Source organism: Toxotes jaculatrix, chromosome 17, assembly GCF_017976425.1.
Source record: "Toxotes jaculatrix isolate fToxJac2 chromosome 17, fToxJac2.pri, whole genome shotgun sequence".
Classification (NCBI taxonomy): domain Eukaryota; kingdom Metazoa; phylum Chordata; class Actinopteri; family Toxotidae; genus Toxotes; species Toxotes jaculatrix.
The window spans coordinates 20,619,568-20,646,227 of record NC_054410.1 but is presented as its reverse complement, the minus strand read 5'-3'; the positions used below and the strand labels follow the sequence as shown (position 1 = coordinate 20,646,227).

The 26,660-nt window shown below is 43.9% G+C and overlaps 1 protein-coding gene across 1 annotated transcript in view; it reads left to right on the top strand.

Moving 5' to 3' along the window:
• Positions 1-26,660, top strand: part of LOC121197339 (peroxidasin) — a 44,072-nt gene that overhangs the window by 324 nt on the left and 17,088 nt on the right. Inside the window, 10 exon segments of the mRNA XM_041060904.1 lie at positions 10,471-10,542; positions 11,602-11,673; positions 15,214-15,285; positions 17,540-17,611; positions 20,392-20,463; positions 21,506-21,675; positions 23,829-23,946; positions 24,233-24,402; positions 25,282-25,554; positions 26,190-26,465. Coding sequence (XP_040916838.1) covers positions 10,471-10,542; positions 11,602-11,673; positions 15,214-15,285; positions 17,540-17,611; positions 20,392-20,463; positions 21,506-21,675; positions 23,829-23,946; positions 24,233-24,402; positions 25,282-25,554; positions 26,190-26,465 — 1,367 coding nt within the window.

Sequence of the window (26,660 nt, the reverse complement as noted above, 5' to 3'; positions counted from 1 at the left end):
GTAGTCTTTAAAGTAAAGATTTACGTTTAATTAATCAAGTTAAGAAACATGGTAAGAAAAAACAAACTTTTTTCTGGACATTAAGTCGCCGGTTTAAGTTGAAATCTGTAGCAGAGGTTTGTGGAAGTCATCGGTCCCCGTGGCTCTGCAGAGGTTAGTTCAATGTCTCGGGAAGTTTTGGCGAAAGTTAGGACACCTGCCAAGTGAGTTCAGCTGTTGGCTGCAGAGGTTAATGAAAAGGGGTTTTTTTAGGGTCACACAGCTGGTGAAGTCAGCCGCAAGCAATGTGCAAGTGGTGGGCTCTTCACCAGAGGACCCTGCATGAGATGAGAGAGACTGGGATGAGGAAACCACAGCCAGTGTTAAGAACTCCTTCTCTGAGACATGTCTCACAGTGACATCTAATGAAAGACGTTCAGTTTCACTTTAAGTGAGACACATAGTCCAGTCAGATTTGTTTTTAACCACAGCCTCTCCTCCTTTATCATGTTTTGGGAGAATGTGTTCCTCCTTTCCAGGGAAGGTCTTTGTTCAAGCTCAGTCTTGACCAGTAGGCTTGTTTCTTACTATGGATCTCTGCACCACATGGTGGACCTAAAGTGGATCAGTTTCTGAAGCTGCTTCTTTGGCCATCTTTGTGCTTTGGATGGATTTTGTTGCACAGGTTAAACTCCCATGTTTGACTTGGCCTCTGAAATGAAAGGAAGGAAATGCTTCTTACTTGACAAGCACTTGTGAATGTGTCCTGGTTGTCAGGAGCTCCCTGCTTACAGTCACTCAGCCAAACAATGTCCTTTATGATGCTGCTGGCTGCAGCCTCTCAGAGCCACAGTCAGAGAACACAAAGCTCCGATCTCTCAAATATGTGGCACCCTTTGTCTTTAATTGTCCGCCGCAATCTTGTTGTGCATTTCAGTCCATAATGCATGGGTCTATAAATAACTTCATTCAGGCTTTAAGCAGGGGGACAAAGGGGTACTTCCGCCAGCCTGCACCACAGCATCACACTCAGAATTAGCCTTGTCCTCCACCATCTGAGTTCAGCCCATGGCCTTGAAGGGAGCCCATGGTGCAGCCCTGCCCAGATGCCCCCGAAAGGGAAGAAAAAGTCCCCCCCTTCGCCACATGAATGAAAAGATTGTTTAGGTTGTCTTGTCGGATGTGTCTGAATCTGATCAGAGGGCTGATCAGAGCAGGCGAGCTCGCTGTGGTTTCCCAGGAACTCATGCTGGCGAGCTTTGAAGCTTCAGCCACTTGTTGCTTCTCCCCCTTTGCTCGGCTGTCATGTCGGGACATGAACGCAGTTCGTACCTGGCCTTCCCTCATTGCGCCGTATAAAATGTTCATTACATCACCGGTTGTCTGCAGCGGGAAAACTCCTCTACACCAAAGTTGAGCTCACCTAGGCGCTGTTGGAAGGAAGTGTCTAAATGTGAGGAAGGGTTGTGTTCTTGGAATTTGTGGTCTGTCTGCTGTGGCTGATCAAATTAAGCCTCATAACATGGTAGTCAAAGTGAATTTAAAACATGTACTTCAGCGGGGACTTCATATGCAGGGGATTGTGCAGTGTACTGTGTGGCATTTTAAGAGGGTTTCTCTCAGATTTTTGATTAGCTTTTAATTGATATTTTAGTAACTAAGGTCTTTAAGGTCCCAGCTTTCCTCTAGATCCTGAAAGCTCTGCAGGATTAAATAATAGTAGGTGAAGTTCTTCTTGTTGTATAGATACTTGACCTGCAGCTATGTGCTTTATAGGAGCTGCATTCCTCCTTCCATCTGGCAGCAGGCCGTTCTAGGAATTTAAAATGATAACAACAGTAAGTGTGTGAGATGATCCACCATATGAGCCTTCAGAGTGCAGGTAGCTTAACACGATGGGAAGGTAAAGCATTTGTTCACGTCTGTTTTTCCAGGGTAACCAAACGTAGTCAAGCATCAGTGTTTGTTAATCATAAAAATCCACTCCTGTTCATGGATTTGTTACATAATGCCTTCTTGGTATGTTTTTACAGCTGTGCTCTTGCTGGAATAATTTCAGTCTCTTTCACTGAATGTTCTTCATTATCAGCTCAGGCCTTAAGTTAGTGGTGTATATCCTTAGTGGTGAGATCCAGTTATAATACAGTAGCATTAAAGACACCTAGGGGAAGTACAGAACATGGAGAGGTGTTGCTATGTCTCCTGGATTTCTAAGGGCATCAGAGGTCTGTTACAAGTATGCATCTGTGTGCATGTTTATAATTAGAAAACACTGTACAGATAAGGAAGTTGCTAAACTGCCAGTTGTTTTTGAGCAGTTTCAAACAATGAACATTGTTGTCTTCAACTTCTTGAAACTCAAAACATGTCTTTCTGTTTCCCCCTGGGCCACTGCAGTAGAGAAGAAAAAGTCTTGGCTGAGAAGTGCAGCCGCACATGGGCTTTGTGCAGAGAGCTTTTCTACATGACACTTGGACCGAGAAGCACGGACGTCTTTTCCCCAGATTTTTCTTTTTTTTTTTTTTTTTTTTCTTGAGCTTTCTGGCCTGCATTTGTTTTTCAGCTGTTTTCTCTCAGGACTTTCTCTCTGAGGGATGATAGTAAATTAGGTTTCCTCTCTGTAATGACACTGCTGCAGATCTTCTCAGGGGTTCGCTGGAGTTTTAGAAATGATTACTTTTACATTAGCATTAGCTGTTTGTTTTACTGGTATCAAGAAGAAGACTCATCACTACAAGTGTCACTGTATGACATACAGTATCACAGCTTATCAGAGTAATGGAGGTTTTTTATTTCACAAGTCAGCCACCCTCTGTTCCACATTTGGACATCTTGGCTGTTTGCTTATTATTTTGAATTGTTTTGTGGTTGGTTTTATATGATGTAACACGTGCAAAAGTTATTAGTTTCAACATTGTGACACTGGAGCCATACTACACACATAATGTGCGTATGTGCCTGCAGAGCTGGGAACATGTCAGTCAGTTGTGTATCTGTTAAAGCTCTAGTTCACAAACTGCCTTGTTATAGTCTTTTGCAACTTTGAGATTCAAGCGTTCTGCTTGTAGTTCAGCTTATGCTGTTATTCTACTGTACTGTGATGAATGAGCTTCTGTAAACAGCCATTTTGAAACTGCGTACTTCAGACGTTTGCAGAAAGTTGGAAAGATGCAGTTGTTGTGGTGTGGAGCCAGCTTTCTGTTTAGCACCCGCGCGCGTTCGGTGGATGGCAGTGTGGAATCGAACGCGTGTCCACATCGTGAGTGGAATCTGGTGTTTATGGGTGCAGGAAGGCTGGTGAGTCATATCAGTGGGGGGGGGGGGTTGGTGTCGCGGTGTCACCGGGCTGTGGGTTTGATTGCACAGCATGGTGGTTGTGCGTGGTGAAGGCTTTGATAGGAAGGCACATTTCTGTGGCTGCATGGATAACAGCAGCCAGCCGTCGTCCTCTGTCTGAATGTCTTCATGTCTCTTACCCCTCACCCTGCTCTCTGCCCCCAAACAGCGGCTCGATCTGACTGAGTGACAGTGAGTCAGGCAGAGAAAGTGGAGTTCCATTGTGTGGAATTTGCTGCAGTCAGGCTTTGTGAGGCACTCAGTCTCTGCAGCACTATGGAATGCAAAGCCAGAAATCCCCAAAGCTTTGCTCATTTGCACAGGGAGATTGGGCCCAAGATAGTTGTTGAAAGGAACTCCGCTGGCCCCTTCCTGTGCCCGTCCGACGCAGGACAGCTGCTGAATTTGGGGGAACACTGTTTCACATTTCTTCTAAATTAGTTCCTGAAAATGTATCTTGAATAAGAGCTGAACTTGCGTTAAACCTGGAACTTATTTTGCTCATTTTAGTAATAGGCTGTAATAAAATTTCAAAGCTTACTGCTCTGCAGAAATGTGTGCTCAGCCAGTTTAATGGGATTCTGCTCTTCATGGAGGGCCCAGGCAGATCCCAACGCATGAACACAACAAACACGTGAAGCACATGTTGTGACCAGTGTTTCCCTCAGAATTAGATTCTAATCATGGTGAGCTCACTGTGGTTTTGGATACTAATGCTCTTTTATTGTATAATTTTTTGGTTGTTGTATTGTTTGTTCATAAATCACTTGTTTATGTTTTGGAAAAATAGCACACATGTGCTTTATCTTGATGTAATTCCATTGGCCCAGATTGTGGAAATGTCCAAGAAGTAAAAAAAAAAAAAAAAAAAATGGAAATCCTCCCTTGTCAGCAGTTTAGTGCATGTACATTCAAAATGATGTGTTATAGTCTGTGATATATCCTAACTGTGACAGATGACCAGCAGCCAGGACAGTAAGCTAAAGTATGGATTGCTGTATCCATCTGACACTGGAACTGTGGACAGATTTAATATGAAAAAAAACAAAAACACTTTAAGCACTGTGAGTGTTACTGTGTTACAATGACATAACGTTTTGTGGGTTGACTGTGGTGTCGGTCCTGTGGAGAGCACTGCTCCCAGCTGTAGTAAGTAAGTGACAAACAGATGATGATCACTCAGCTGTGGTGATAGGACGAGAGAAACGGGGGCCATGATCACAGTAACTGGTGCTGGACCGTCTCAGAGGACAGATATTGCTGCAGTCCTGTATCACCGTTAACGTGTGCGGCCAATTACTTAAAGTTTCCAGCTGCAGATAGGATGTTTCTGAGCAAACCTAGATGAGACAGGAAATCCTACAAGACAGTTAATGGAGTTTTTTGCTGGACCGTATGAAGCCAGAGGTCAACAGTTCCGGTGATTGTTCCCTAAGCGCTGTACGATCACTACCCTTCAAGGTTTTCTTTGGTCAGACTTTTCTCTGCTCCCCATCTAAAAGACAGTGGGTCCTACTTTTATGCCTGTATTTAGCAGTCCGAATCCCACAGGCTCTGTGAGGTTTTGATAGGCTCTCGCTGTCCACCAGCGTTCGCCTTGACAGGAAACAAATCCTTGTCATTTTTTACACGGGATGTGTTTTGCAGAGAACCGTCGCAGCCATGTTTGGAGATTCTGGTTCGCTGTTCCTCCAACCAAGCGAGGATCCAGCCATGTTCTTGTTTAACTAAGAATGACTCACACACGCCCGAGAGTCTTTGGCAAGCCCCACTTGGGCATGTGTCACAAAGCCAAAACGACTTCCCTGACTGGGGAGGGAGAGATTGAGAGGAGAGAGTAGTCCACACATGGCGTTCAGGTGCTGGTTGAACTGGGCAGCAGCCAGGTTCACCCGTCGTCCCAGCTCAGGCATGAATTTACAGATACCTCTTCTGAAATTTTCCTTGTAGCTGTTGTGTCCATTTGCATCGTATGATTTTTCTTTGCCTCGTGAATACACAGGGACAGTCACACTTAACTTGTGGTAAATGCCACGGTTGCAGATAAGTAAATCAGTGGGGTTGCCAGCTAAGTGTTGTTGGTAACAAGTGCACTCCAGCTCGCATGTCACTCACTTTCACACAGTAGTTTCTGAGCAGGAACTCAGCTTATATTATTATATTCTATTATTTGACTGAAAACTAAAATAAAATAATAAAAATGATAAAAAATGTATCAGTGGTTAGCAGGGAGGATAACAAAGGTGATAATCTGCAACAGTGTAACAGTAGTTTAGCTACTTAGCAAAGTTTCTCTTTGGTCGGATGTCTGTAGGCAGCTCCAGCTCACTGAGAGGGATCTATGTCAGTGTTTCTACCCCTGCCGTGGGCGCAGGGAACCCCAAATGGAGCGCACAAGGTTTCATTTTCCCGCTGTGCTGTTTATTATTAAAGCCTTTCTCTCCAGAGCGATGGGGAACCCTCAACATTGTTTGTTTTTTATTTTTTCATTCATTCAGAGAAGGTGCTGTTTGTAGGGAGAACCCTGTTCAAAGCTGTACACAGCACTGACTATTAACAGCTTTATCATGTCAAAAAAAATGTAAGTGAAGCCAGTGGACACAGGGATGGAGCTCTTATGACATAAATCATTTGCTTAGTGAATAATTTCAAATGTGGAATCACTGAGACTTGGATGGGGATCCAACCAGTTAGAGCACACAATAGTCCACGGTTGTGACTGACATGTAATCGTGTCCTTGTGTGCGAATCTCACAGGATGTGTAGCCTGGCTGAGGGAGCACACGTTTGTTTGAACTTGGCAGTTTTACGTCGTTGAATCGCTCATAGATCTGATGGCATTGAGAGGGTTGCCTTTTAATGAGGGGGGTTGAGAAAAAAAAAAAAATCCCCCTTAAGAAAGCACCATTGAAATGTGAACTTCGGGGCAGTAAATACAGGACTAACACATGGATGCTTTAGGCAGGTGAAGCCTTGTGGTCTTCAGCTGATCAGAGAATCCAGAACTGTAAAACTATAAGTGTTCGCAGTCTAGTAAATGTGTCAGTCTGCCGGGCATTTCCAATGTTTATGGTAACATGTTGACCAATAAGCATTGTAAATTCTCCTGTGCGGGGGGGCCAGAGTTACTCTGTCCCTAAATCACCTCAGTGCACTCACTGAACCTGTAGTTTCATCTCAGACACAGTGTGTGCCCAAAACACCGCAGCAGATTGTCAGCACCGTCTGCTCTAAATAGGTCATCCTAATTATCTTTTGAGAAATGTAAGGCTTGAGTTTAGGTCATGCCAGAAAGCTGCAGTGCAAACAAATGAACTTAATGGTAAAAATCATGGATCCGGTCTCTTGAAAAGTATAGCACAAAACCCTCGGTAGGGGAAAAATCTCTGGTCTACTTTGAATTTAAAAACATCTTCTTCTTTGTCTGTTGGCTCGGTTCTGACGAGCCCGGCGTGTTCGGTTACAGGCCTAAGACCCTGTGTGGAGACATGACAGATTTCTTTGTTTTTAAAAAGAAATCAAATGAGCGTGGCTCTTTCATTACTGAGCCGAGGAAGCTGTTCTGGCAAAGCCTGGCTCTTTTATGGTCCCCTCTGGCGAAGTGCCATCAAAACACAGTCATGGGAGAGAATAGACTCATTTAATAAGTTCCACAATAAATATCATAAAACGTTCAGCAATTAGTGCTCATTTTTTGTAACAAGTAAATGAACTGTTTGTCTACTAAAAGCCTTGTTTACTAAATGTCTACCATGCTTCTTCCTGTATTTTTTTCTCTTGTGGACTGACTCATTCTCCTCCCCTGTTTTTTCTCATGTTCCTTTACAGTAAACATCTCGAAGCAGCTTTATCAACCGTCTCGCTCCCCTGACAAAGTGTAGTCATCACTTCCTGTGTAACTGCTGCAGTGACATTAATTGCTTTCATGCTTGCCAAAAGAGCATTGTTATTAGGATAGATCTTATGAATTAGCATCATAAAAACAGCCTTATTGCTCTGAGTAGGGGATGAAGAGTGATCCGTGTAGATGTGATTGTGAAACAAACCACTGTCTCTGGGTTGTGATGGATGGGCAGGGTCCGAATTTGGCACAAGCGCAAAGGTTTTTTTTTATCTACAGACCTGCAGACAAAACACTCAGTCACGGCAAACCTCCGAGCGCTGGTCGGATACGTCGGTGCTGATGTCATCGCCTTCAGTGCTTCCAGGCCACTCTGGCCCGCCTCCATGGACAGCTGATGCTCTAAACACACCCCACTGCCGCTAACAACGCTCTGCATGACTCGACTTATTTAGTCAGCTCAGCCATGGACGTGACACCATAACATAGCCAAAATAACATAGACACCAACCAGGACAAATGGTTCAGGTAACAAACTCACATTCCCCCACATCAGTCAGCAGCGAGTGCCATCATGATAATATCTGTTGCTACAAAGGTGAGTGGGAAACTGCAGGAGAAAAAAAAAAAAAAAAAAGTTTAGATCACTCAAAACTGAAAACAGGTTTCCTGTGTGGAATCACTGGGTTGGTGGCCTGCCAGTTAGAGCCCAGTACAGTCCAGGGCCTTAGCCAGGCAGAGACACTGATCCAAGTGTTCATTAGTGAGCTGCTAGTGGTTTTTCACTAAATTTGTAGTTGAAGATACTGATCCCATTGATTTTTTACAGTTATTCTGCCGGTAGCTTGATGTGACAGATTCAGCTGGGGAAGTTTTGTGTTTCTCAGCTCTGAGCTCTTGTTGGAAATGGACCTGTTTGGTGTCACTGTGGTGTTCTGCCACTCTTTGAAATGACGGCAAACTAAGCAAACTGGTCTCATGCTTTTTCCTGGTAAAACTAACAAGGTTTTTTTCAGTCAACCTTTATTCGTGTTGAACTTTCCTTTTCACTTTAAAAAAAAAAAAAGTCAAGCTTCTGTCTCAGAAAATATTCTTGATAACTCTGATGACTAACACCCACCACCTAACACCAAACTTTAAGTGCTGCCTAAAGGAGTGTGTAGCCCTGCTCTCCCGCTCCCCCCCTCCTCCTCCTCCTCCTCCTCCTCCTTGCCTGGGTCCCTCAGAGCTGGAGGCAGGCAGGCAGGACAGGACAGTCCCTGCTTCAGCATGTCCAGGCAGTTCACTCTGCACCCTGGGCCCGTTGCTTGGAGGGACTTGTTTTCCAAACTCTTCACCGAGCAGTGATCCCTGCTCTTTCCCTGGCAAGACCCTCACCCCTCCCTCCCTCCATCTAAAACGCTTCTGACAGTTCATTTTCTCAGTGCTCCAAATACATCAAACATGTTGATGCTAAGCGCTCTTGCTTAAACTTTCTGATTGTGAGGTATTACGGTTTGGTCAAATCCAGCCAGAGTTCAGAACCTGTTGATTAGTTTAAAATTGTGATTAACGATACTCCAGTTCAAGACCTTCCTTTCCTCAAAGGCAGTTTGCTGATGCTTTTTAATAACTGCACTGTCCTTGATTGAATCATGTAACCATATGCTTTTGTCACTGGATGTTTTTATTTGAGCCTTGTGAAGCACTTTGTAACCCTGGCTTTGTAAATAAAGATTAACTCACCCCTTTACTCACTATTTGGACATCTTATCATCGACATTCAGAACTTAATGAAGTTTCTCGCTCACTGAAACGTGGTGCCAGAAACAACAGTATCACCACAGCTGAAGGATGTTCCTCACAAAGCATGTCAGTGATGGAAAAGCTCTTTGAGTGGATTCTTGTGCTCGCTCTCAGCCTATATAAAAGGAAGCCAGCATATGAAAAAGTTGGACTCGCTCTGATTGGATCCATATGTGAGGGCTTTTACAGAGCGAATGACCCATAAACATTTCACTGGCTATGAAATCGGTTGAATTTTTTATTTATTTATTTTTTTAAATTGGCTCTCATCTTCACAGAAACACAAGACATCGAAAACTCGGAAAGGTATAGCTTTGTGGTGCTCTGCCTGTTGTGCATAAATGGAGATAGACAAGAAGAATGCTAAGCTAACGGATAAACACCGCGTCTAAATTACATCTGTATGCTTGGGATGGATTTCATATCAGGTCGTATCAAATAGAATTTAACAGAAAAAGAGCAAATGGTAAAAGTGTTTTTCCTTTTTCCTCTAAACCAAAAAAAAAAAACCCTGATCTTGAGATTCTCATCACTCTGGTGTCTTAACAGTTTTGCATAGTGAGTGAAGCATGTTACGTCTGCGTGACCCAGTCTGAGAGTATTTACTTTGTAAGGTCGTTGGCTAACAAGAATGCTGGTAGACAGTCCAAGGTTTTATTGGGGGGAGTTGAACTTTCTAGAGCAGAAAAGTTGATGCACTTCTCCTTTCTCCTCAGCGCAGTGATAAATCTGCTTTGTGGTTCTATTTGGTTGGAGATGTTCTCAGTAATCTGAATACACTGTGTGTCTGCCATGGTTGTTGTGGATTAAATCACCAATACAGACCATAAATTAGTAGATAGTGTGGATGATTTAATGAACAGTAGACGACTGATTCAAACAGTGTTTCTAAATTCACTCACGCTTTAGCTTCTATAAATGCTTCCTGGTGTGAATGGCTGGTCTCACTTGCAGAATCTATCTTAGCAAACAGCGTAGTCGAAGGTCAGACGACTTAGAGCCTGAGTTCCATAAACATAACATCACTGTACGGACGAGATGTTCCAATTTCACAGAACGCTCCGCGGCCGCTGAAGCCACGTGGGGTTAACAATGATTTTACCTTCACAGGGCTAATTGCAGTATTAAGGTCTTTAGCTTGTCACTTTCGTGACACGCTGAGTCATTTGTTGTAAGACCAAGAGTGATTAGTGTCATGTCGACCTATATTATCATTACACAGGAGACAGATGCTGTGTGACCTGCTGAGTGCTGCGACTCGCCTTGTGGTTGTTATCTTTGGGGGCAAATGTTACATAAATCTGCTCTCATGATTAAAGCTTGACAAAGACATTCCTGTGAGATGACTAATGTGTCCAATTATCCCTCAGCAGTTTTACGCGACGGCTCTGCCGTGGACTTCAGCTCACGTAGATGTGTGCTGCCAGCTTTCTGCACATTACACACAGCTATTGAACTCATGCGCAGCTTTGCTCTGCAGATAATAATGTACTTTCCTGAATATAAATATATTTCTTTCTGTTCTACAGAGACCTGAGGTTCAACAAAATCAAGGATATACAGCCGGGTTCCTTCAGACGATTAAAGAACCTCAACACACTGTAAGTCTCTGTCCCTGCTCTTTTTGTAGACCTACAGTATAACCCTTGTGAGATTGTTTCCTAAATAATTTTCAGGTAAAAGGTAGTTTAGTAGAGTAGAAGCATCCTGTTTCAGTGCCTCATGAAGACTTCTGAAATGAATCAATCATTAACCATTTCCTTTAAGCAGCACTCTGCAGAATGATTGTCACTTCCTCAGAAAGTCCTGTTTGCATCGCACACACACACACACACACACACAGGAAAATTCTTGCTCTGTTCTGCTGTGGTTTCACACATGTAGGTCAGCTCGTAATCTGTGAGGAATTTATTTTTCCACATCCACCCACCGGGCTATTTATCATATGTCCTGCCTGCTAGATGGTGCATTGCTAAGCTAATAAAGCAGAAATGTTCCAGGTATTGTATTTTTAATGGTCGATACATTCGTTTTGCAGCCTTGCTGAAAGCTTGAAAGAGTGTGTGCGACATCAGCCTACTTGTCCATATCAATACCTTGATTTGGTCGCGGTTTGGACTGTTCAGCCGACCGCTACAATAAATCAAACACGCCTTTATTCAAATTCCTGTAAACATTACTGAGATGCTTTCCTCATGCATGCGTGCTTTGCTGTCCATGCTGTGCAGTAAGGTAAAAAAAATATGCATAGAGAGTAACAGCCCTTTCACCGTAAAGCTGAAAGTAAAGATGTGCAGATTCCGTTGATGGTTAATAAACATGAGAACATGTGCAGGGCATGGAATTGGTGGCTTCGATTTCATTTCAAAGTGAAGAGAAGTCCTTAAAGGCAGGAGAAAAGCCCGGCTTTTCCTATAAGCCAGGCAGCCCGCCATTTGGACTGTTGAGGGGTTTATATCCTGAGCGGCTCTTCGTGGTTTCAGGCTGCAGTTCCACAGACTTAACAATCGCAAAGTCTGTCAATCTCTGAACTACAGCGACATGCCCAATATTACACCAAAATATATAATATAATATACTGTATATCTGTATATCTTGACCAAGCTCACTGACCGACCTGTGTGACCACAAAATAACCCCCTGCTTTCTTTTCTTCACAGCCTCCTCAACAACAATCATATACGAAGGATCCCCAGGGGGGCATTCGAAGACCTGGAAAACCTCAAATATCTGTGAGCTGCCCTCATATCAGTTTTTTTTTTTTTTCTTGAGATTTTGAGACAGTATAGGAGTATCTTTGTTCTATCAGGTGTCACAGGAAAAAAGGCCAATGTTAAAGGAGTTCACTCCTTATTCAGTCAGCAGAACAGGAGGCATGGTGAAAAGCATGTCTGATACTTTTGTTTCCAAAAAAAAAACTTAGAGGCCAGCTGATGTTGCTAGATTGCTGAGTCAGTAAAAATATATCAGTGCAGTTTACAGAAATGGCATTAATGAAAAGTCTCCCTTTGACTAATCCTCCGTACTTACGCGTCTGGAAGTCTTGGCCTGGAGGCAGAGTCGAGAACAGAGGTGGTTTGGAGGTGTGTGTGTAGCCTCGGGGTTTCTGTGGGATTTGCTCTCTTTGTTAGTCACGTACATAATCATCCCACTGGCCTCAGTTGTGGTGAGACCACTGTCTGCATTCACAGTCAGTTATGGTCTGAGTTCCTCGCTTGGATGTCAGAGGACCTACGTACTAGAGCTCAGTTATGAAATCCTGCCGCACAGCGGAGTGTGTCTCCTGCCGGTCTGCTGACAGCTCTGTCACCCAGACGCCATATCAGAGCGGCCGACTGCCCCGCCTCACACCGTCCGGCGTCGTGCTGTCCTCTTTTTCCTCAGCTTGTGTCTACTTCCATCACTGATGAAATATTGTGTATATCATGTTTTATATTGTCTCTGATTAGTGGTCTGCACAGGTCTGCCTGATGACTGATACAGACACAGTGTGTCAGCAGGACCTGCTGAAGGCCTGTGTGTGTGTGTGTGTGTGTGTGTGTGTGTGTGTGTGTGTGTGTGTGTGTGTGTGTGTGTGTGTCTGTGTCTGTGTCTGTGTGCCCAGCTTATGTTTTGGATAAGCGCTGCACACTAGATACACAATCATATGCTGATTATCACTCAACAAGAGAGAGGGGAGAGAGGGTGGGAGAGAAGCGATGTGTGGAGTTAGCTTTCCTTCTGTCTTCAGCTCACTGACACACAAACACAAACACACACATTCCAGGCATACACCCCACTCTTTATGTTGTAATTCAATCCTGTAGTTATTTAGTAACTATAATTACAGAGCCCCTCTGTCTTTAAAGCAGAGTTGCACCATTGCCCCAACCTTTGTGATTAGGGTGAGCTGACACCCCCCCCCCCCCCCCCCCCCCCCCCACACACACACACACACACACACACACACACACACACACACACACACACACACACACACACACACACACATCTCCCGCATCCCCCACCTCCTCTCCCTTCCTGCTGATTCAGTGTCTTCTGTAGCTGTGGGCTAGATCCTATCTCCCTTCTCACCTCTTCACTTCCCTCAGACCCCATTTAAAGTCCTCTCCCTGTCATCTTTCATGTGCTCCAAACCTAACTGCCGGGCGGTTGTCTATACAACACCCCCACGCCCGCACCCCCACCCTCCCCCTCTCCCACGACCACCTCCAAAAACAAGTCAAACAGAGGTCAGCGCTCATCTTTGTGGAAACTCCTCACTGCTTTTTTTCCCCCCACTTTTTCCAATTATTCAGTTGTATTACATCCATCTGTAATTATCTGTCAGTGTATTTATTATAGGATCAGATTCTTAATTCGGTTGTGTGCTTGGATCAAAATATATAAATGTAGGTTTCCTTTAGTGCAGGGGTCTTCAACATTATTCAGGCCAAGGACCCCGAAACTGATGGAGAGATGGAGTAAGGTGTTTTTAAATTTGGACGGACCTCCTGTTGAAGACCTCTGCTTTAGTGCATCCATCTTTCCTTAGCATTTATGCACAGCTTTTGTTGTTGTAAATCTTGGATAATGGATCATTTAATAAAGTGATTGACAACAGTCAAAAAGAAAAATCCTCCAGGGCCTTAAACCTAAAATTTAACTGAAACAAGCGAGTGACTTTTGATCAACAAGACTGTTTAAGTACACGCTGTGTCCTTTTTGATGAGTAATACCACTGAGGGATATCTGGTCAAGCGAAGCCCCCTGAGATTTGCGGCCACAACTTCCAAATCCAGTTTCCCATGTAAGCCTCACACGCAAAGCTCGTACTCACACACACACACACACACACACACACACACACACACACACACACACACACACACACACACACACACACACACACAAAAGGCTGCAGTCAGCTGTGTTTCACATTCATTCACCAGGCTACTGTAGGGGAGTTCTCACTTAGCTATATACAGTGTATTACGACAACACTGCTCTCTAAAGTAAACGGGACACACTTGCTGTTTTCATTACCATCATTATTTTGTGGTCAGTCATTTCCTAATAGAGGGGCCTCAGGAACGGCCCTTGTGGCTTTATTCTCAATTTGTCTTTATCATTGATCATATTACATCGGATGAAGATGTTTATATTATTCTTTCCCTTTCACCTTCAATATTTTTCCATGCCTTGCGTCACTCGTGCTGTGCTGACAGATGCGTATCTCTCGTCATGTCTCATCACGAGCGCAGGGTTGGAAGTGGAATCGAGATGGTGTGAGATGAAAAGGCAGACAGCTGTAAGCCCCGGTGTCACGTTTCTTCAACATGAGCAATGGAGGGGAAAGCATGCACATGTCAAGGGTGTTCGTCTCTCAGTGTGCTAAAACACCACATTAATCCTACACAGGTTGCGTGTAACTTCAGTCTGTCTCCAGTTCCAATGTGGAGGTCACTGGAAAAAAAAAAAAAAAAAAAAAAAGCGGGGACATATGGAGAAAAGATTTGACGCACCAGGAATCGGTGACGTCATACGTATTGTTTGTCCGCTGATAATGACTCATTTTTATTTGAAGCACACGCCATCTTAACAGCTATGTTTTGTTCTTTTTTTTCCTGAGGCAGGCAAGGATCTGATCTTTGATGTTGTAATGTGAATCTAAACCTATGTAATCTGATAGCAGGTCTCATTAGCTGCAGTAATATATTCCATGAGGGATTTATAGTACTAAAACTTCTCTGATAAAAGTCCTAATGAGTTGTGTTAAATTGCTTTAGTGCTGCCCATGTTGACTTTATGACTGTGTGATGTTTTCAGTCATCTGTACAGTACTCCGTCACACGCTGAGCTCTCCACCGAAGTGTCTGGGACCGCAACAGCGCATGTCTAATTTCTGTTTATATCCGTATCTATCTGAAAAATACTGTAGGTGTGGAAATAACACATGTAATGAAACAGTGCTCTACATTAAGCTCAGTACATTCTCACTTGACTGATTTTCTTTAAAACTGTTCCAAATACTCTTTAGCTTGTAGAGAAGAGCCTCCTCTGCCCACGACTAGCTGTGTCCATATGGTCCATAGGTCTCTGTCTACAGTAAACATTACTGTACAAGTAGTAACTCAACATGCATATCATTTCAAAATGGCAACTAAACCATCGCTGTTATTTGATCAGAACCTCTCTACTTCCTCTCATAATAACCAGGCAGAGTTCAGATGATCTTGTGTGTGAGTGTGTGTGTGTGTGTTACTAATGTTACTGATTATCTCTCCTTTCAGCTATTTGTACAAGAATGAAATCCAATCAATTGACAGACAAGCATTTAAGGGGCTTGTCTCTCTTGAGCAACTGTAAGTGACCAACTTCCTCGTCCCCACCTTTTCCTTCTGCTCGCCCTGCTGCTGCTGCTGCTGCTCCTCCTCCTCCTCCTCCCACCTACTGTGTGTCTGTCTGTAAAATACCTCTACGCCCACTTCCTGCAAGATTGCTGTAAACCGTTTTGTGAAGCCTATGAAGGTCTGCATGGTTATAAGAGATTATATAAGCTAAGTCTGTATGATGTGATAGTGCCAAGCATGTCACAGCTGTTGGCATGATTGTTTTTGAGCTGTTATGAATACTCTGTGGCGTGACTGCGTTACCTTACACAGGTATCATAAAAGCTCTGTTCAGTTAGTCTTCATTACAGTGCAGTCTCCCCCCCCCCACCCCCTAAACCCCTTCCCCCCACATACACCCCTTTGTCCATCTTTCTACCTCCACCATGCATGCCGTGTGTGCACCCATACCTGTATGTTGCGCTGACACCCCCTCCCCTTTCCCTTTGACCCTTTTGCATGAGTCGCATGTCTTGTGGTCAGGACGACAGATATGTGCCACGCCACCCCCCGCGCGAAGCTTAAAGCATGACATCCAGCCCTGTGCTGTGCCTGTAGTGTTACCAGTGTTGCGCTGGAGTCACAGCTTCTGCTTTAGAGCAAAGCTTGACTTGCGTCTGTCCTGTTCCTGCAGAAGCCGCTCCTCTGCTCCAGTTTGTTGTTGTGATCACTCCTAAGTGTTTTGTATTTGTGAGAAACCTTCAGTGCATTCTGTGTGTTTAGCCTGTGTGATAAGTCATGACTCTCACAAGTTTCTAGTGCTGTGCTGCTTTTACAAAAAAAAATAAAAAACAAACTGTGCCCCCAGTCTTTTCAGAACAGTAATAGAATTTCTGTGATCACTGTTAGCAGAAAGGATCCCTATAGTATGCTGATAAGCCAGTACGTCATTATCACAACCAATTTGGCCGGTATGCATCTTTTCCTCAGCAAATTAGGCTCTCTGTGCTGCTGGAAGAGACTCTGACTTACTGTACCTCACTCTATAACCACATTAACAGAGAACAAATGGCTAATTCATCCAGTAAAAGCGATTCCAACACTAGGCTCCATGCCTGGCAGCTGTTTTGAATTCTGCTACAGTAATGAAGGGTTTTATATGTGGGTGACACGTCCTGAGTCAGATGCATACACATCCACACTGGGCAACAGATGCCAAAGTCTGAAGTCACATGCTTCTTTTGGGGGGGGGGGTTGTTATTATTTATTTATTTTTATCAGCATGCCAGTGGGTTTATCAGTGATCACAGGAGGATCACACAGAATCGTTTAACAGCAGAATGATTGTCAGAAACAGGATATCATCTAGTCCTCATTATACAGTTAAGACTTTATACAGATCTTAACAGCTATACTGGATCATGTAGTTTTGAAAGTGAAATGAAATAACGGCGTGGGATGCTCTTTCATCCTAGAGGGGGGATTAAGTGGCTCTAATATGAGTTTACCGCTGACTTCATTAAGCCTTTCTGCTTTTCACTTGTCTGGACTGTGTTGCGTTTTTCTGTTCTGGCCCCTCTTCAGCACATACTTTCAGGCAACACCCAGAGACATATTGTTGGATGTCGAGTGCCGCTTGTAAAAACGCAGCAAAGAATCGACAGTTGGGATGTACTTACAAAAAAAACAAAAAAAACGAAAATGAATTTCCTACTGTGGAAGACGTCTAGAGGAATATTGCAGTCTCTGCTGCTTCAGTCTTTCTGTGTCTGCCTGTTTTGTTGCTGCAGCTCCTTTAACTGTTGCTTTCCCTGCCTAAACAAGCAGATACCCAACTGAACCCTTACAGTTACCTTACAGCCGTCAGTTGGATTTCATTTTCCTAACCTTTTATTTGTAAGCATACGGCTTAATCTATGTTTTCTCAGCTCAGAGGCTTTTGGGAATTGCCTTTGCACTCCATGAAATAATCACTGTACTTGCTTTTCATCTATGGGCAGTATTATTTCGGACCCTGTATATCAACTAAGATTAGTGCCTGAAGTGCAAATTCCTCCAGTCTGTCTGCATTCATCTAGAGCCTCGTATCACCTTCCCTGAATATGTTAGCTCAGTAATCTGAAGTGCCAGGGATGGACAGGTGAACAGGGACGGACAGGCGGGACACGTGAGTGGTCTTATTGACCCACCTCTTAGGCTTTACTAAGGCAGTGAAACTATATTTAGTCAGACAGGGAGCCCTAACCCAGTTTTACTGTGCTTTGTCTACACTTTGTTCCGTCTACAGGTACCTGCACTTCAACAACATTGAGTCTTTGGAACCAGAATCATTTACCCACCTACCAAAGCTGGAGCGACTGTAAGTTCATTTTCTGTTAGATATCAGGTGTTTGGCAGGAAAATCATTTTTCATTAACCATTTAATCAAGCACCATCTTCAATTGTTGGTGAGTTTAACACTCATGTACTATGGACTGACTCAGCGTGGGATACAGCCCACACACAATAAGGTCCACACTCTGGACTTGACCATCTGATGTGACTGATGTTGCTCTCTCTGGTCGACCGTATGTTTTCTTCGAGACAAGCTTGTCTGCACACTAATGTTCAAACTAATCAGAAAACGGCATATCACAGAAAACAGTGAATTATTTACCCGGAGTTTCTCTTCCACACCTTCCCTTGCTTGGTTCTCAGTCAGTGACCTTGTAGATAATTTCTTTTCTAAACTTGTAAACTTTATGGACGTCATTGCCCACACTAAGATAAAGTCTCTGATAAGAAAAAAAAGCACCATGTAGAAATGACATGCCGGTAAAAACTAAAAAAATGGAGTGTCAAAAAGCTGAATATAAGTGTCAAAAGCCAAATCTCTGTGCAAAATGACATGTTTAAAGGTGGATTTCGCATGTATAAATTAGACCTGTGAAATGCAAGGCAGTCCTTCTTCTCTAACATCATTGGCAAAAACACCAATAATTCACATGCCCTATTTGCTGCTGTTCACAGGATGACTAACCTCAGGAAATCCTCCTCCTGCTGCCGTGATATTTTGCCTACAGGCTTCTTCAAAAAGGTTTTTAACTGCATAGCATCAGATCTTCTGCAAATAGTCAACACTTATTCTCTCGGGCTATTTTCCATAGGTCCTGAAATCTGTAGTTGTTAAGCTGTGTTTGTAAAAGAACAATCTAGATACCTGACAAATGATCAAACACAGACCCCATATCAAATCTTCCATTTTTAAGTAAAATCATTGAAAAGGCTGTTTTCCAACAACTTCTTGGCCTTCATTTTTTTTTTCTTTTGATGTTTTCCAGTCAGGAATTTTAACCAAACCACAGCACTGAGACTGCTCTCGTTAAGGTCCTGAATGGCATTCACTTAAACACAGATAGTGGCTAAATTTCAGTGATATATTATTAAATCTCAGTGCTGCATTTGACCACAGCATACTACAAGAGAATGGAAAAATAGGTAAGACTCTCTGGCACAGTTCTAAACTGGTTTGAATCCTATTTGAAGAGCAGGGTCTGCTTCGTTTCAGTTGATAATTACACATCTGAGCGTAGTAAAATGACATGAAGTTCCCCAAGGCTCCATCTACGGGCCTCTTCTGTTCAACATCCACATGCTTCCACCAGCTCAGATTATAGAAAACAACAAAGCTCACCATAAGATTCCAGATGAGAAGTTGGACTGATCAAATCAGGAATTAGATGTGTCAAAAAATCCTGTTAAACAAAGAATAAATGGAAATAATTGTTTATGTAACCAAAGAGGAACAATTAAACGAAAGATTACATGCTTTGCAGCAGTGTATGCAACACAAGTTATGAATGTAACTAAAAATCTTTAAGAAGGAAGGAGGACCCTAACTACATTCTAAAAAGAATGATAGCCTTTGTTCTGCCTGTTCTCAAGATCACTTGTAAACAAAATCATGCCCATGACCCCAGTAGGTGGAACTTCCGGCACTATATTATATTGTAGTAATGAACAGTGTGAGATCAAAACAAATCATTCATCTGCCAGCTTCTCACGTTTAGCGCTGACCATCACTTTTAACATGACAAATGCTGCCTACATTGGCTCGTTTACAGCTGTCACTTAACTTTGAAGTTAATCTTAATATGGTGACTTCACATTATATTTACTAGTCATATCAATATTGTAATCCCTGACAACAATAATAAAACCAGATCTATAGAAAATTTTCACAGTTGACATGTCCATATTAATTGAGAGTAAGCAATCAATCAACTCTGTTTGTAAGCTGAATGATTTAAAGCTGTGTTCTCTTGCAGACAGATTACCATAATGTTTCAGGTGTGGCCTTTTAGTTCCTCGCACTGCCTGTGGAAGCTCTGGATATGAACTTTCCTGTCAGCATCCAGATGTAGTCAATGCTTCTAAAACTTTCCACCAGATGTCAAAGGGTTGAAGAAATTCCTGTTAAATTCCTGTTTCATTGTGCCTGTTTATGGGCCAGTGGCTGCCCAGTATATCCATACTTCCCAGTCTCTGGAGAGAGTGAGGAGATGGAGGGACACCTGCCAAAAAAAAAAGAGGGGAACAGGGAGTGAAGGAATTCCCAGGTGCACACTGAGGGGGCTTGTTAGGGAATATCTCCATGGTCACGGTCAAAGCAGTCATTTTGGCAGTGTGTCCAGAGAGCGTATGAGTAGATCGGCTTCCTATAAATTGGGAAAAGAAGATCAAAGTGCATCAAAGATGAGATTTGCTTGATTTGTAGTTATTTAGAAATGAATCGTTTTGGGCGGAGCCTTTACATAAAAAAGGAAAATGTTTTGATGTCGTTCTTTTAGCCAAGGAATTCAAGTCTCAGGGGTCATCAAGTTGAGCCGACATAGCATGCCTGGGAAGATGATCATATTTCTTGTCCCATTTGGAAAATGGAATATGATATTAACAAAAGAAATATCCTCAATGTTTGTTTAACGATATCAGCTATTATTAGTTTGGTAGATTCATTTTAAATTATACAAATTCCTCATGTTTGAGTGGAGAATGAACAGAGGCTTTGGGTCCTCTTTCAAGCCAGCTGCATAGTTACAGAGAGCCATACAGTTATGGGCAATGACAAATCATCTTACAGTTTTTCTTTCTCTTGCTCAGGTTTTTGCACAACAACAGAATTACCCAACTAGTCCCAGGAACCTTCTCTCATCTTCAGGCCATGAAGCGATTGTAAGTGGATAAGCTCCTAACAACCTCTGCGACAGCTGTGTTGCAGAGAATGCATGTCTACATCAATTTCTGTAGTTTGCCCCCATGACACCCAGTATCAAGTGGGGCTTGTTTGTCGGTTAAATACCATGTAACCACACCACACTGTTCTCACGCTTCTTTGGCTGCAAGATGGTTTCCGACACAAGGTTCACAGTCCTTCCCATAGTTTTGCTTTTCTCTTGTTGAGTCAGCTGCAGCGGAGATTGGAAAGGACTGTGTAGGGTGGGGTAAGATGAGAAAATTCTGCTATCTATCATGCACAAAAGATGCTTCATTTTTCCTGAAATATGAGAATTTGGGGTCTTTGAGGCCAACTATCTTTAATACAGCTTCAGACTCCATCCTCCTCCAGCCAGCAGACAGTGGAGAACAATCAGCGGCCTCTCGCAGCTGGATTCTCCCCTCTTGCCTCAGTCATACATGAGCTTTTAATATTTGTTAGATCCCAGGGCAGTGTGCTTAAGGAAGGAGATGCAAAGAGAGAGACCTGAAGTAGAACGACACTGACTTGTGGTATTCAGTGTTGGAGGATAAATAAACATGTAAATGATCCTGTTGGCCTTGAAAGGATTAGTGTGTCTGAAAATCAGATCTGTTCATCACACACGTTTCCTCTAAACTAGTTTATGAAGGAGAGTTTCAGAAATAGCCTCACCAGTGTAAAACATTGCCAGTTAAATTTTCTGAAAGGCATGTCAGGGATAATAGACACATTGTGGTAGAACTGAAAACTGGATCAGTTACCAGAAGATGAGGCCAGGCAGAGAGAGAGTTTCCCACGGCAGGAAGAGAGTGTCTTCCAACACGGTCCTGCTGAGCCCCTCTGTTTGGACTCAGCCGAGCTGCTCCTGGCCCTGCCAGACCCAGTTTAGTTCATAAACCGCCAGAGCGGATTTTTCTAACTGCAGTTACATGTCGTGTACTGTTTGCATGTATGGACTCTGACTCGCTCTGTGTGTTTTTTTTTTTATGTGTGTGTACATGTTGTCTACGTGTTCAGGCGACTGGATTCCAATGCATTAAACTGTGACTGCGAGCTGCTGTGGCTGGCTGACCTGCTGAAGCAGTATGCTGAGTCAGGCAATGCCCAGGCTGCTGCTACCTGCGACTACCCCAGCCGCCTGCAGGGCAGATCGGTGGCAACGCTCACTGCCGAGGAGCTCAACTGTGGTACGGAGAGAAAAAAAAAAAAAAAGACGACCCCCCCCCGTATTTATGTTAGTGTGGGCAGTCTGAGAATATCAGGGCTTTTCATGAACTGATCAGTTTGAGGTGCACTGTAGAATGTATTGTTTTCAACTGCTCCATTGTCTTGCCAGATAGCAAGGAAAGCTTAGTCAGCCTGTCTCATGCATTCACCCAGACACACAGGTGTATCCTCTTTTTTGTGTCTGCAGGCACCAGCTGTTTCAGTCTTCATATATCACCAGCTGTGTCTGGTCTGGGTGAAATGTCAGTCGGGGACCCCCCCGAATCTGGCCTCTGGTCTCTCTAGCATCAGACCACCAGCAGCTGCTCAGTTCATCTTTGAGATGAGGATGCTGTTTGTGTATGTGCATGCAAGTGTGTGTCTCTTGAGTTTTTACATCATGAAAGATGAAGAGATTAATATTACCACTTACTTTAGATCTGGATTATTTGGAAAAGATACTGAAGAGAGGAAATTCTAATTTAGTCCAAAATCTTTGTTTTAGAATCAGATCCACTGCAGACATGGGGCTGTACAAAGTCAGGAAAAATAGCTGTGGTCAGTAGAAGTGGCTTTAGATATTTCAGCGAACATTTTGGCAGAATCTTCTCTTCTGCCGGGAAAACGTGTCACGACTGAAATCCAGTGCGACCGACATTAATTTGACCACAGCTTCTATGTATAAGGAGGAGGAGATGTTTTATTTTTGTCGTTTTGTGTTTGCCATTTTTTTAAGCATTGAGCGACTGACCGTTTTATATTCAAAAGATCCTGCAGACTTAGAGTGAAAGCGTGCTTTAGCACACGTCATCGTGTGTTGATACTTTTTTAACGCTGCGGGAGCTACAAGAAGAAAGTCCACATTTCGGTGTAAGTCTGTATGGTTCATTTTCAGGTGGTTTCTATAACATGCTCCTATAGCAGCAAATCCAGCTGTCTTGACTCTGTGTTACGCTCTGAGCCAGGCAGGCAACCTAGTTGGCAGCTCACTGTAACTCAACCACAGTTAAATCTCAGCAGCTAATTTGATGGCTCCAACGTGCCCATTCTTGCTCAATGCAACCCCCTCCGCTCCATCTGTCTGCATAGCAAGGCAGCGGGGGAAGAATGTCTGCTTAAAAACATGGTGGAAGCCACTCCTCCCTCCCTCCCTTCCTTCTTATTCTCCCTCTTTCCCCCCTGTAAGCAGGCGGAACAATGTGCGGCGGGTTGAACAGCTGTCAAAACAGCCACCCTCCTTGAGATGAAGTGCCACCTCCCTGCACAAGGGGTATCTGATGAGCCAAGCCTGCCTCCTTGTTGAGTCTTGGTGGAGATTGTGTTACCACAAACAGGATTTCCAACCCACTGCCATCACCAACCCCAGAGTTTATGTGGAGTAAATTGGTGGTAAAGGGTCAGATGGGCTGATAGTCTTAGTCTGTATTTCAGCACCTTCTTATAGGTTTAGGTTTGGTTTAGCTGCTGGTGTACGCAGATTTATCCCCATCCCACTAGACTGTTCTCTGTGTTAGCAGAGTGGAGAGACAATGTGTCTACCATATGTACACTGAGTGTGAGGCAGGGGCCACAGAGAGAGAGAGAGAGAGTGTGTGTGTGCCGCATGTTGGCAAAAGTGAAAGGTGAAAGTGGGAGCCTGCCTTTCTATGATGTGTGTTGTGCTTTGGGAACTGGCAGTGTTCCTTTCCTTAGCGTCTGCGTGTGTGTTAACACACACACGGGTCCTTGTGCAAGAATAATATGTGGACAAAGATAAAGGGTGACCAGCATTGCTATTGGCCGTCCTAAACACACTCTGCAACATCAGTGCGTATGAGGTAGTTTGAATGATTTGTGTTTGCAGACACTCGCTCCAGAGAGCCTCAGATGTTCCCTTTAGGGGAGAGCAAGGCCTGCACACACTGCGGTGGTAGTTATGAGATAGACTGCTCTACAGCTCAGGCAAAGGAACTGATAGTGTCAGTGATGTAGCACAGTCTGCTGTTTGTCTGAACACTTTCTGAAAGCCAGCCAGCATCCTGGGAAAGACCAGACGAGTTCACCAGAGGCTCGTTCAGGCACATACATGTGGCTGGACATGCATTTACACTCTCTGTGTATTTATATTATTTTCCAATCTGACCTCCTCCTCCAGAGGTACCCAGGATCACCTCAGAGCCCCAGGATGTGGATGTCACATCAGGGAACACTGTCTACTTCACCTGTAGGGCTGAAGGCAACCCTAAACCACAGATCATCTGGCTCAGGAACAAGTAAGACTCTTCATGACTGTTTTTAAGCTCGTTCCAGTGTGAAGATTAATTTAACTTAATAATGTGTTTAGGTCCCATGAACTGTTGACATCTAAAATAAACCAGAAAGTTCAGTCATTGCCGTTAGAAAAATAAAGGGAATATGCCAGTAATTACACAGCCATCACTGAGAGTGTTATTAAGATTATGTGGAATCGTAGAAAAGCACAGTATGTGAGTAGGTCGCATACATTTCTTGGTTTATGTTTAATCATTTGTGGTGTGCGTCCCTGTGCCCTCCTGGCAGCAATGCTCTAAACATGCGCGACGACAGTCGTCTGAACCTGCTGGAAGACGGGACGCTGATGATCCAGGACACCAGAGAGACGGACCAGGGAGTCTACCAGTGCATGGCGAAGAACGTGGCCGGGGAGGTCAAGACTTCACAGGTCACGCTGCGATATTTCGGAGCCCCCTGTAAGTGGCTGCTCTCAAAAATCCAAACAGCGTTAATCTGCTGTATTCTTTAAGGCTGTGTGAGTGTGAGAGCTTTCCTACTTAATATAATACAGTCCTGTTTACATAGCAGGGTTTTGACCATTAGGATGAGATGATGTAGGGAGACTCGAGCAAGGTGTCTGCACCCTGAGGAGCACTAACTCTCCCGCCAGAGTTCAGCAGGTCAAATAACTGGGATGTCCCACTGAGCCGTGAGCAGAGCCTCCTGGCTTTCATGTAAAAGTTTCCCTGCACATACTTACACACACACACACAGACACACTCACAGAGGCACACACAAGTACATTCTGTCCTTTCCTCTGCCTGACATATGTACACACTTAAACAGCACTCACACATCAATCAGTTATAGGGCCAGTGGTTGTTACTGTGGGATATTAGCACGGCTGTCTCTAGGTGACCTCCGGGTCGTCGCCGGGGTGACAGATGACCCTAGTGACAACCCCTTGTTAAGGAACAGTTTCTGAAAGCAGATGTTGTGCGTTTCCTGTCTCTGTGTGATTGTAAACACCAGGCCCCTCGCTGTGTACATATTTCCCCTGACTCCACTGTAATCACTGGCCAAATATGGACAGGCCTTGACCACATTATGTGACACATAGAGGAAGTTGTTTCAGCAGAGGTCAAAGTGGTGTTATTGGCAGAAATCTACGAAGATGATCTTTGTGCATGAACAAACCTTTGTTTTGTTTTTTGTTTTGTTTTTTTTGCCACGCTCGTTACCCTGAAATTACTCAAAGCAGAGATCCAAGTGGACAATGTTATCACCTCTCACCTAATTAATCTCAACCCCATTCCCACGTTCTCCCCCCTCCTCTCTTCCCCCTGCTCCTCCAGCACGGCCAAGCTTTGTGATCCAGCCCCAGAACACTGAGGTACTGGTGGGAGAGAGTGTTACCCTGGAGTGCAGTGCCACAGGCCAGCCACAGCCCCGAGTCTCCTGGACAAAGGGCGACCGGACACCCCTGCCCAATGACGCTCGCATAAACATCACCCCCTCTGGAGGGCTCTATATCCAGAACGTGGTCCAGGCTGATGGGGGACAGTATACCTGTTTCGCCTCCAATAACGTTGATACCATACACGCAACAGCTTTTATCATTGTCCAAGGTAGGAATGAGACTGCGTTTTTCTGTAGGTTTGTTAAAGCTTCCTGCGTTTTCAATCCTGCATCTTGTGCCTGTTCCTCCAGTGTTAATGTTTAAAACTGGGTTTAAAACAAAGGACTTAGTTAGAAGCCATTAAAAATCTAAACCGTTTTATTGATATAATAATGCATTTCATGTCTATTCACACTAGACAATAAGGCAACAAAAGTAGTGATTTTTTTTAAATGCTATTATTGTGATTGAGATCACAGGAACTCATGCAATACAAGGCGAATTCAGCAGCAAGGCTTTCTGAATCAGCTTGCACCGTCTCACCTCATCATAAGGACAGTGCTCAGTGGCATTAAGCCTAAACACTCCACACACATTTAATTATTTTCTACTTGCAGATCTAAAGGGTTCTTGTTCCAGACCTTGCAGATGTCAGTTCTCAAATGCCAAAGATGTTTGGGTCTGTTAGTGCGTCTCATGATCAGTCAGAACTGACACTGACAAAAATCTTTTTTTTTTTCTTCAGCTGTAATTTTTCCTCATTCCTGCCATTTCAAGTAAAGGGTTTTATGCAGCAAGATTTTATTTTCATACAAAATAAAACAGCTTGTTTTCTTTTTTCTTTTTTTAACCTTCTGCCCACAGCGATCCCCCAGTTCACGGTCACACCACAGGACCAGTCAGTCCTGGAGGGTCACACGGTGGACTTCCCTTGTGAGGCAAGTGGTTACCCACAACCGGTGATTGCCTGGACGAGGGGGGGCAGTCCGTTGCCCCTGGATCGCCGTCACGTGGTCCTGTCTTCCGGTACTCTCCGCATCACTCGGGTGGCAGCCCACGACGAGGGCCAGTACGAGTGCCAGGCGGTCAGCCCTGTGGGGACCGTGCGCACGACTGTTCAGCTCAGCATCCAGCAGAGAGGTGAGGGTGTAGATGATGGACATGATGGAGTTGTTCACTGTAAATGCCGAATCTACTTAATAGCCAGTAAAGACCTGTATGATGCTATGGTGAACATGGACAGAGGATTTAAAAACACTGCTGAAACTAGGCTGTCATACACCGGCTGCTAGCGTGGCTGCTGTAAGGCTCTCCTCAAACACTGTGTGTTTGTGG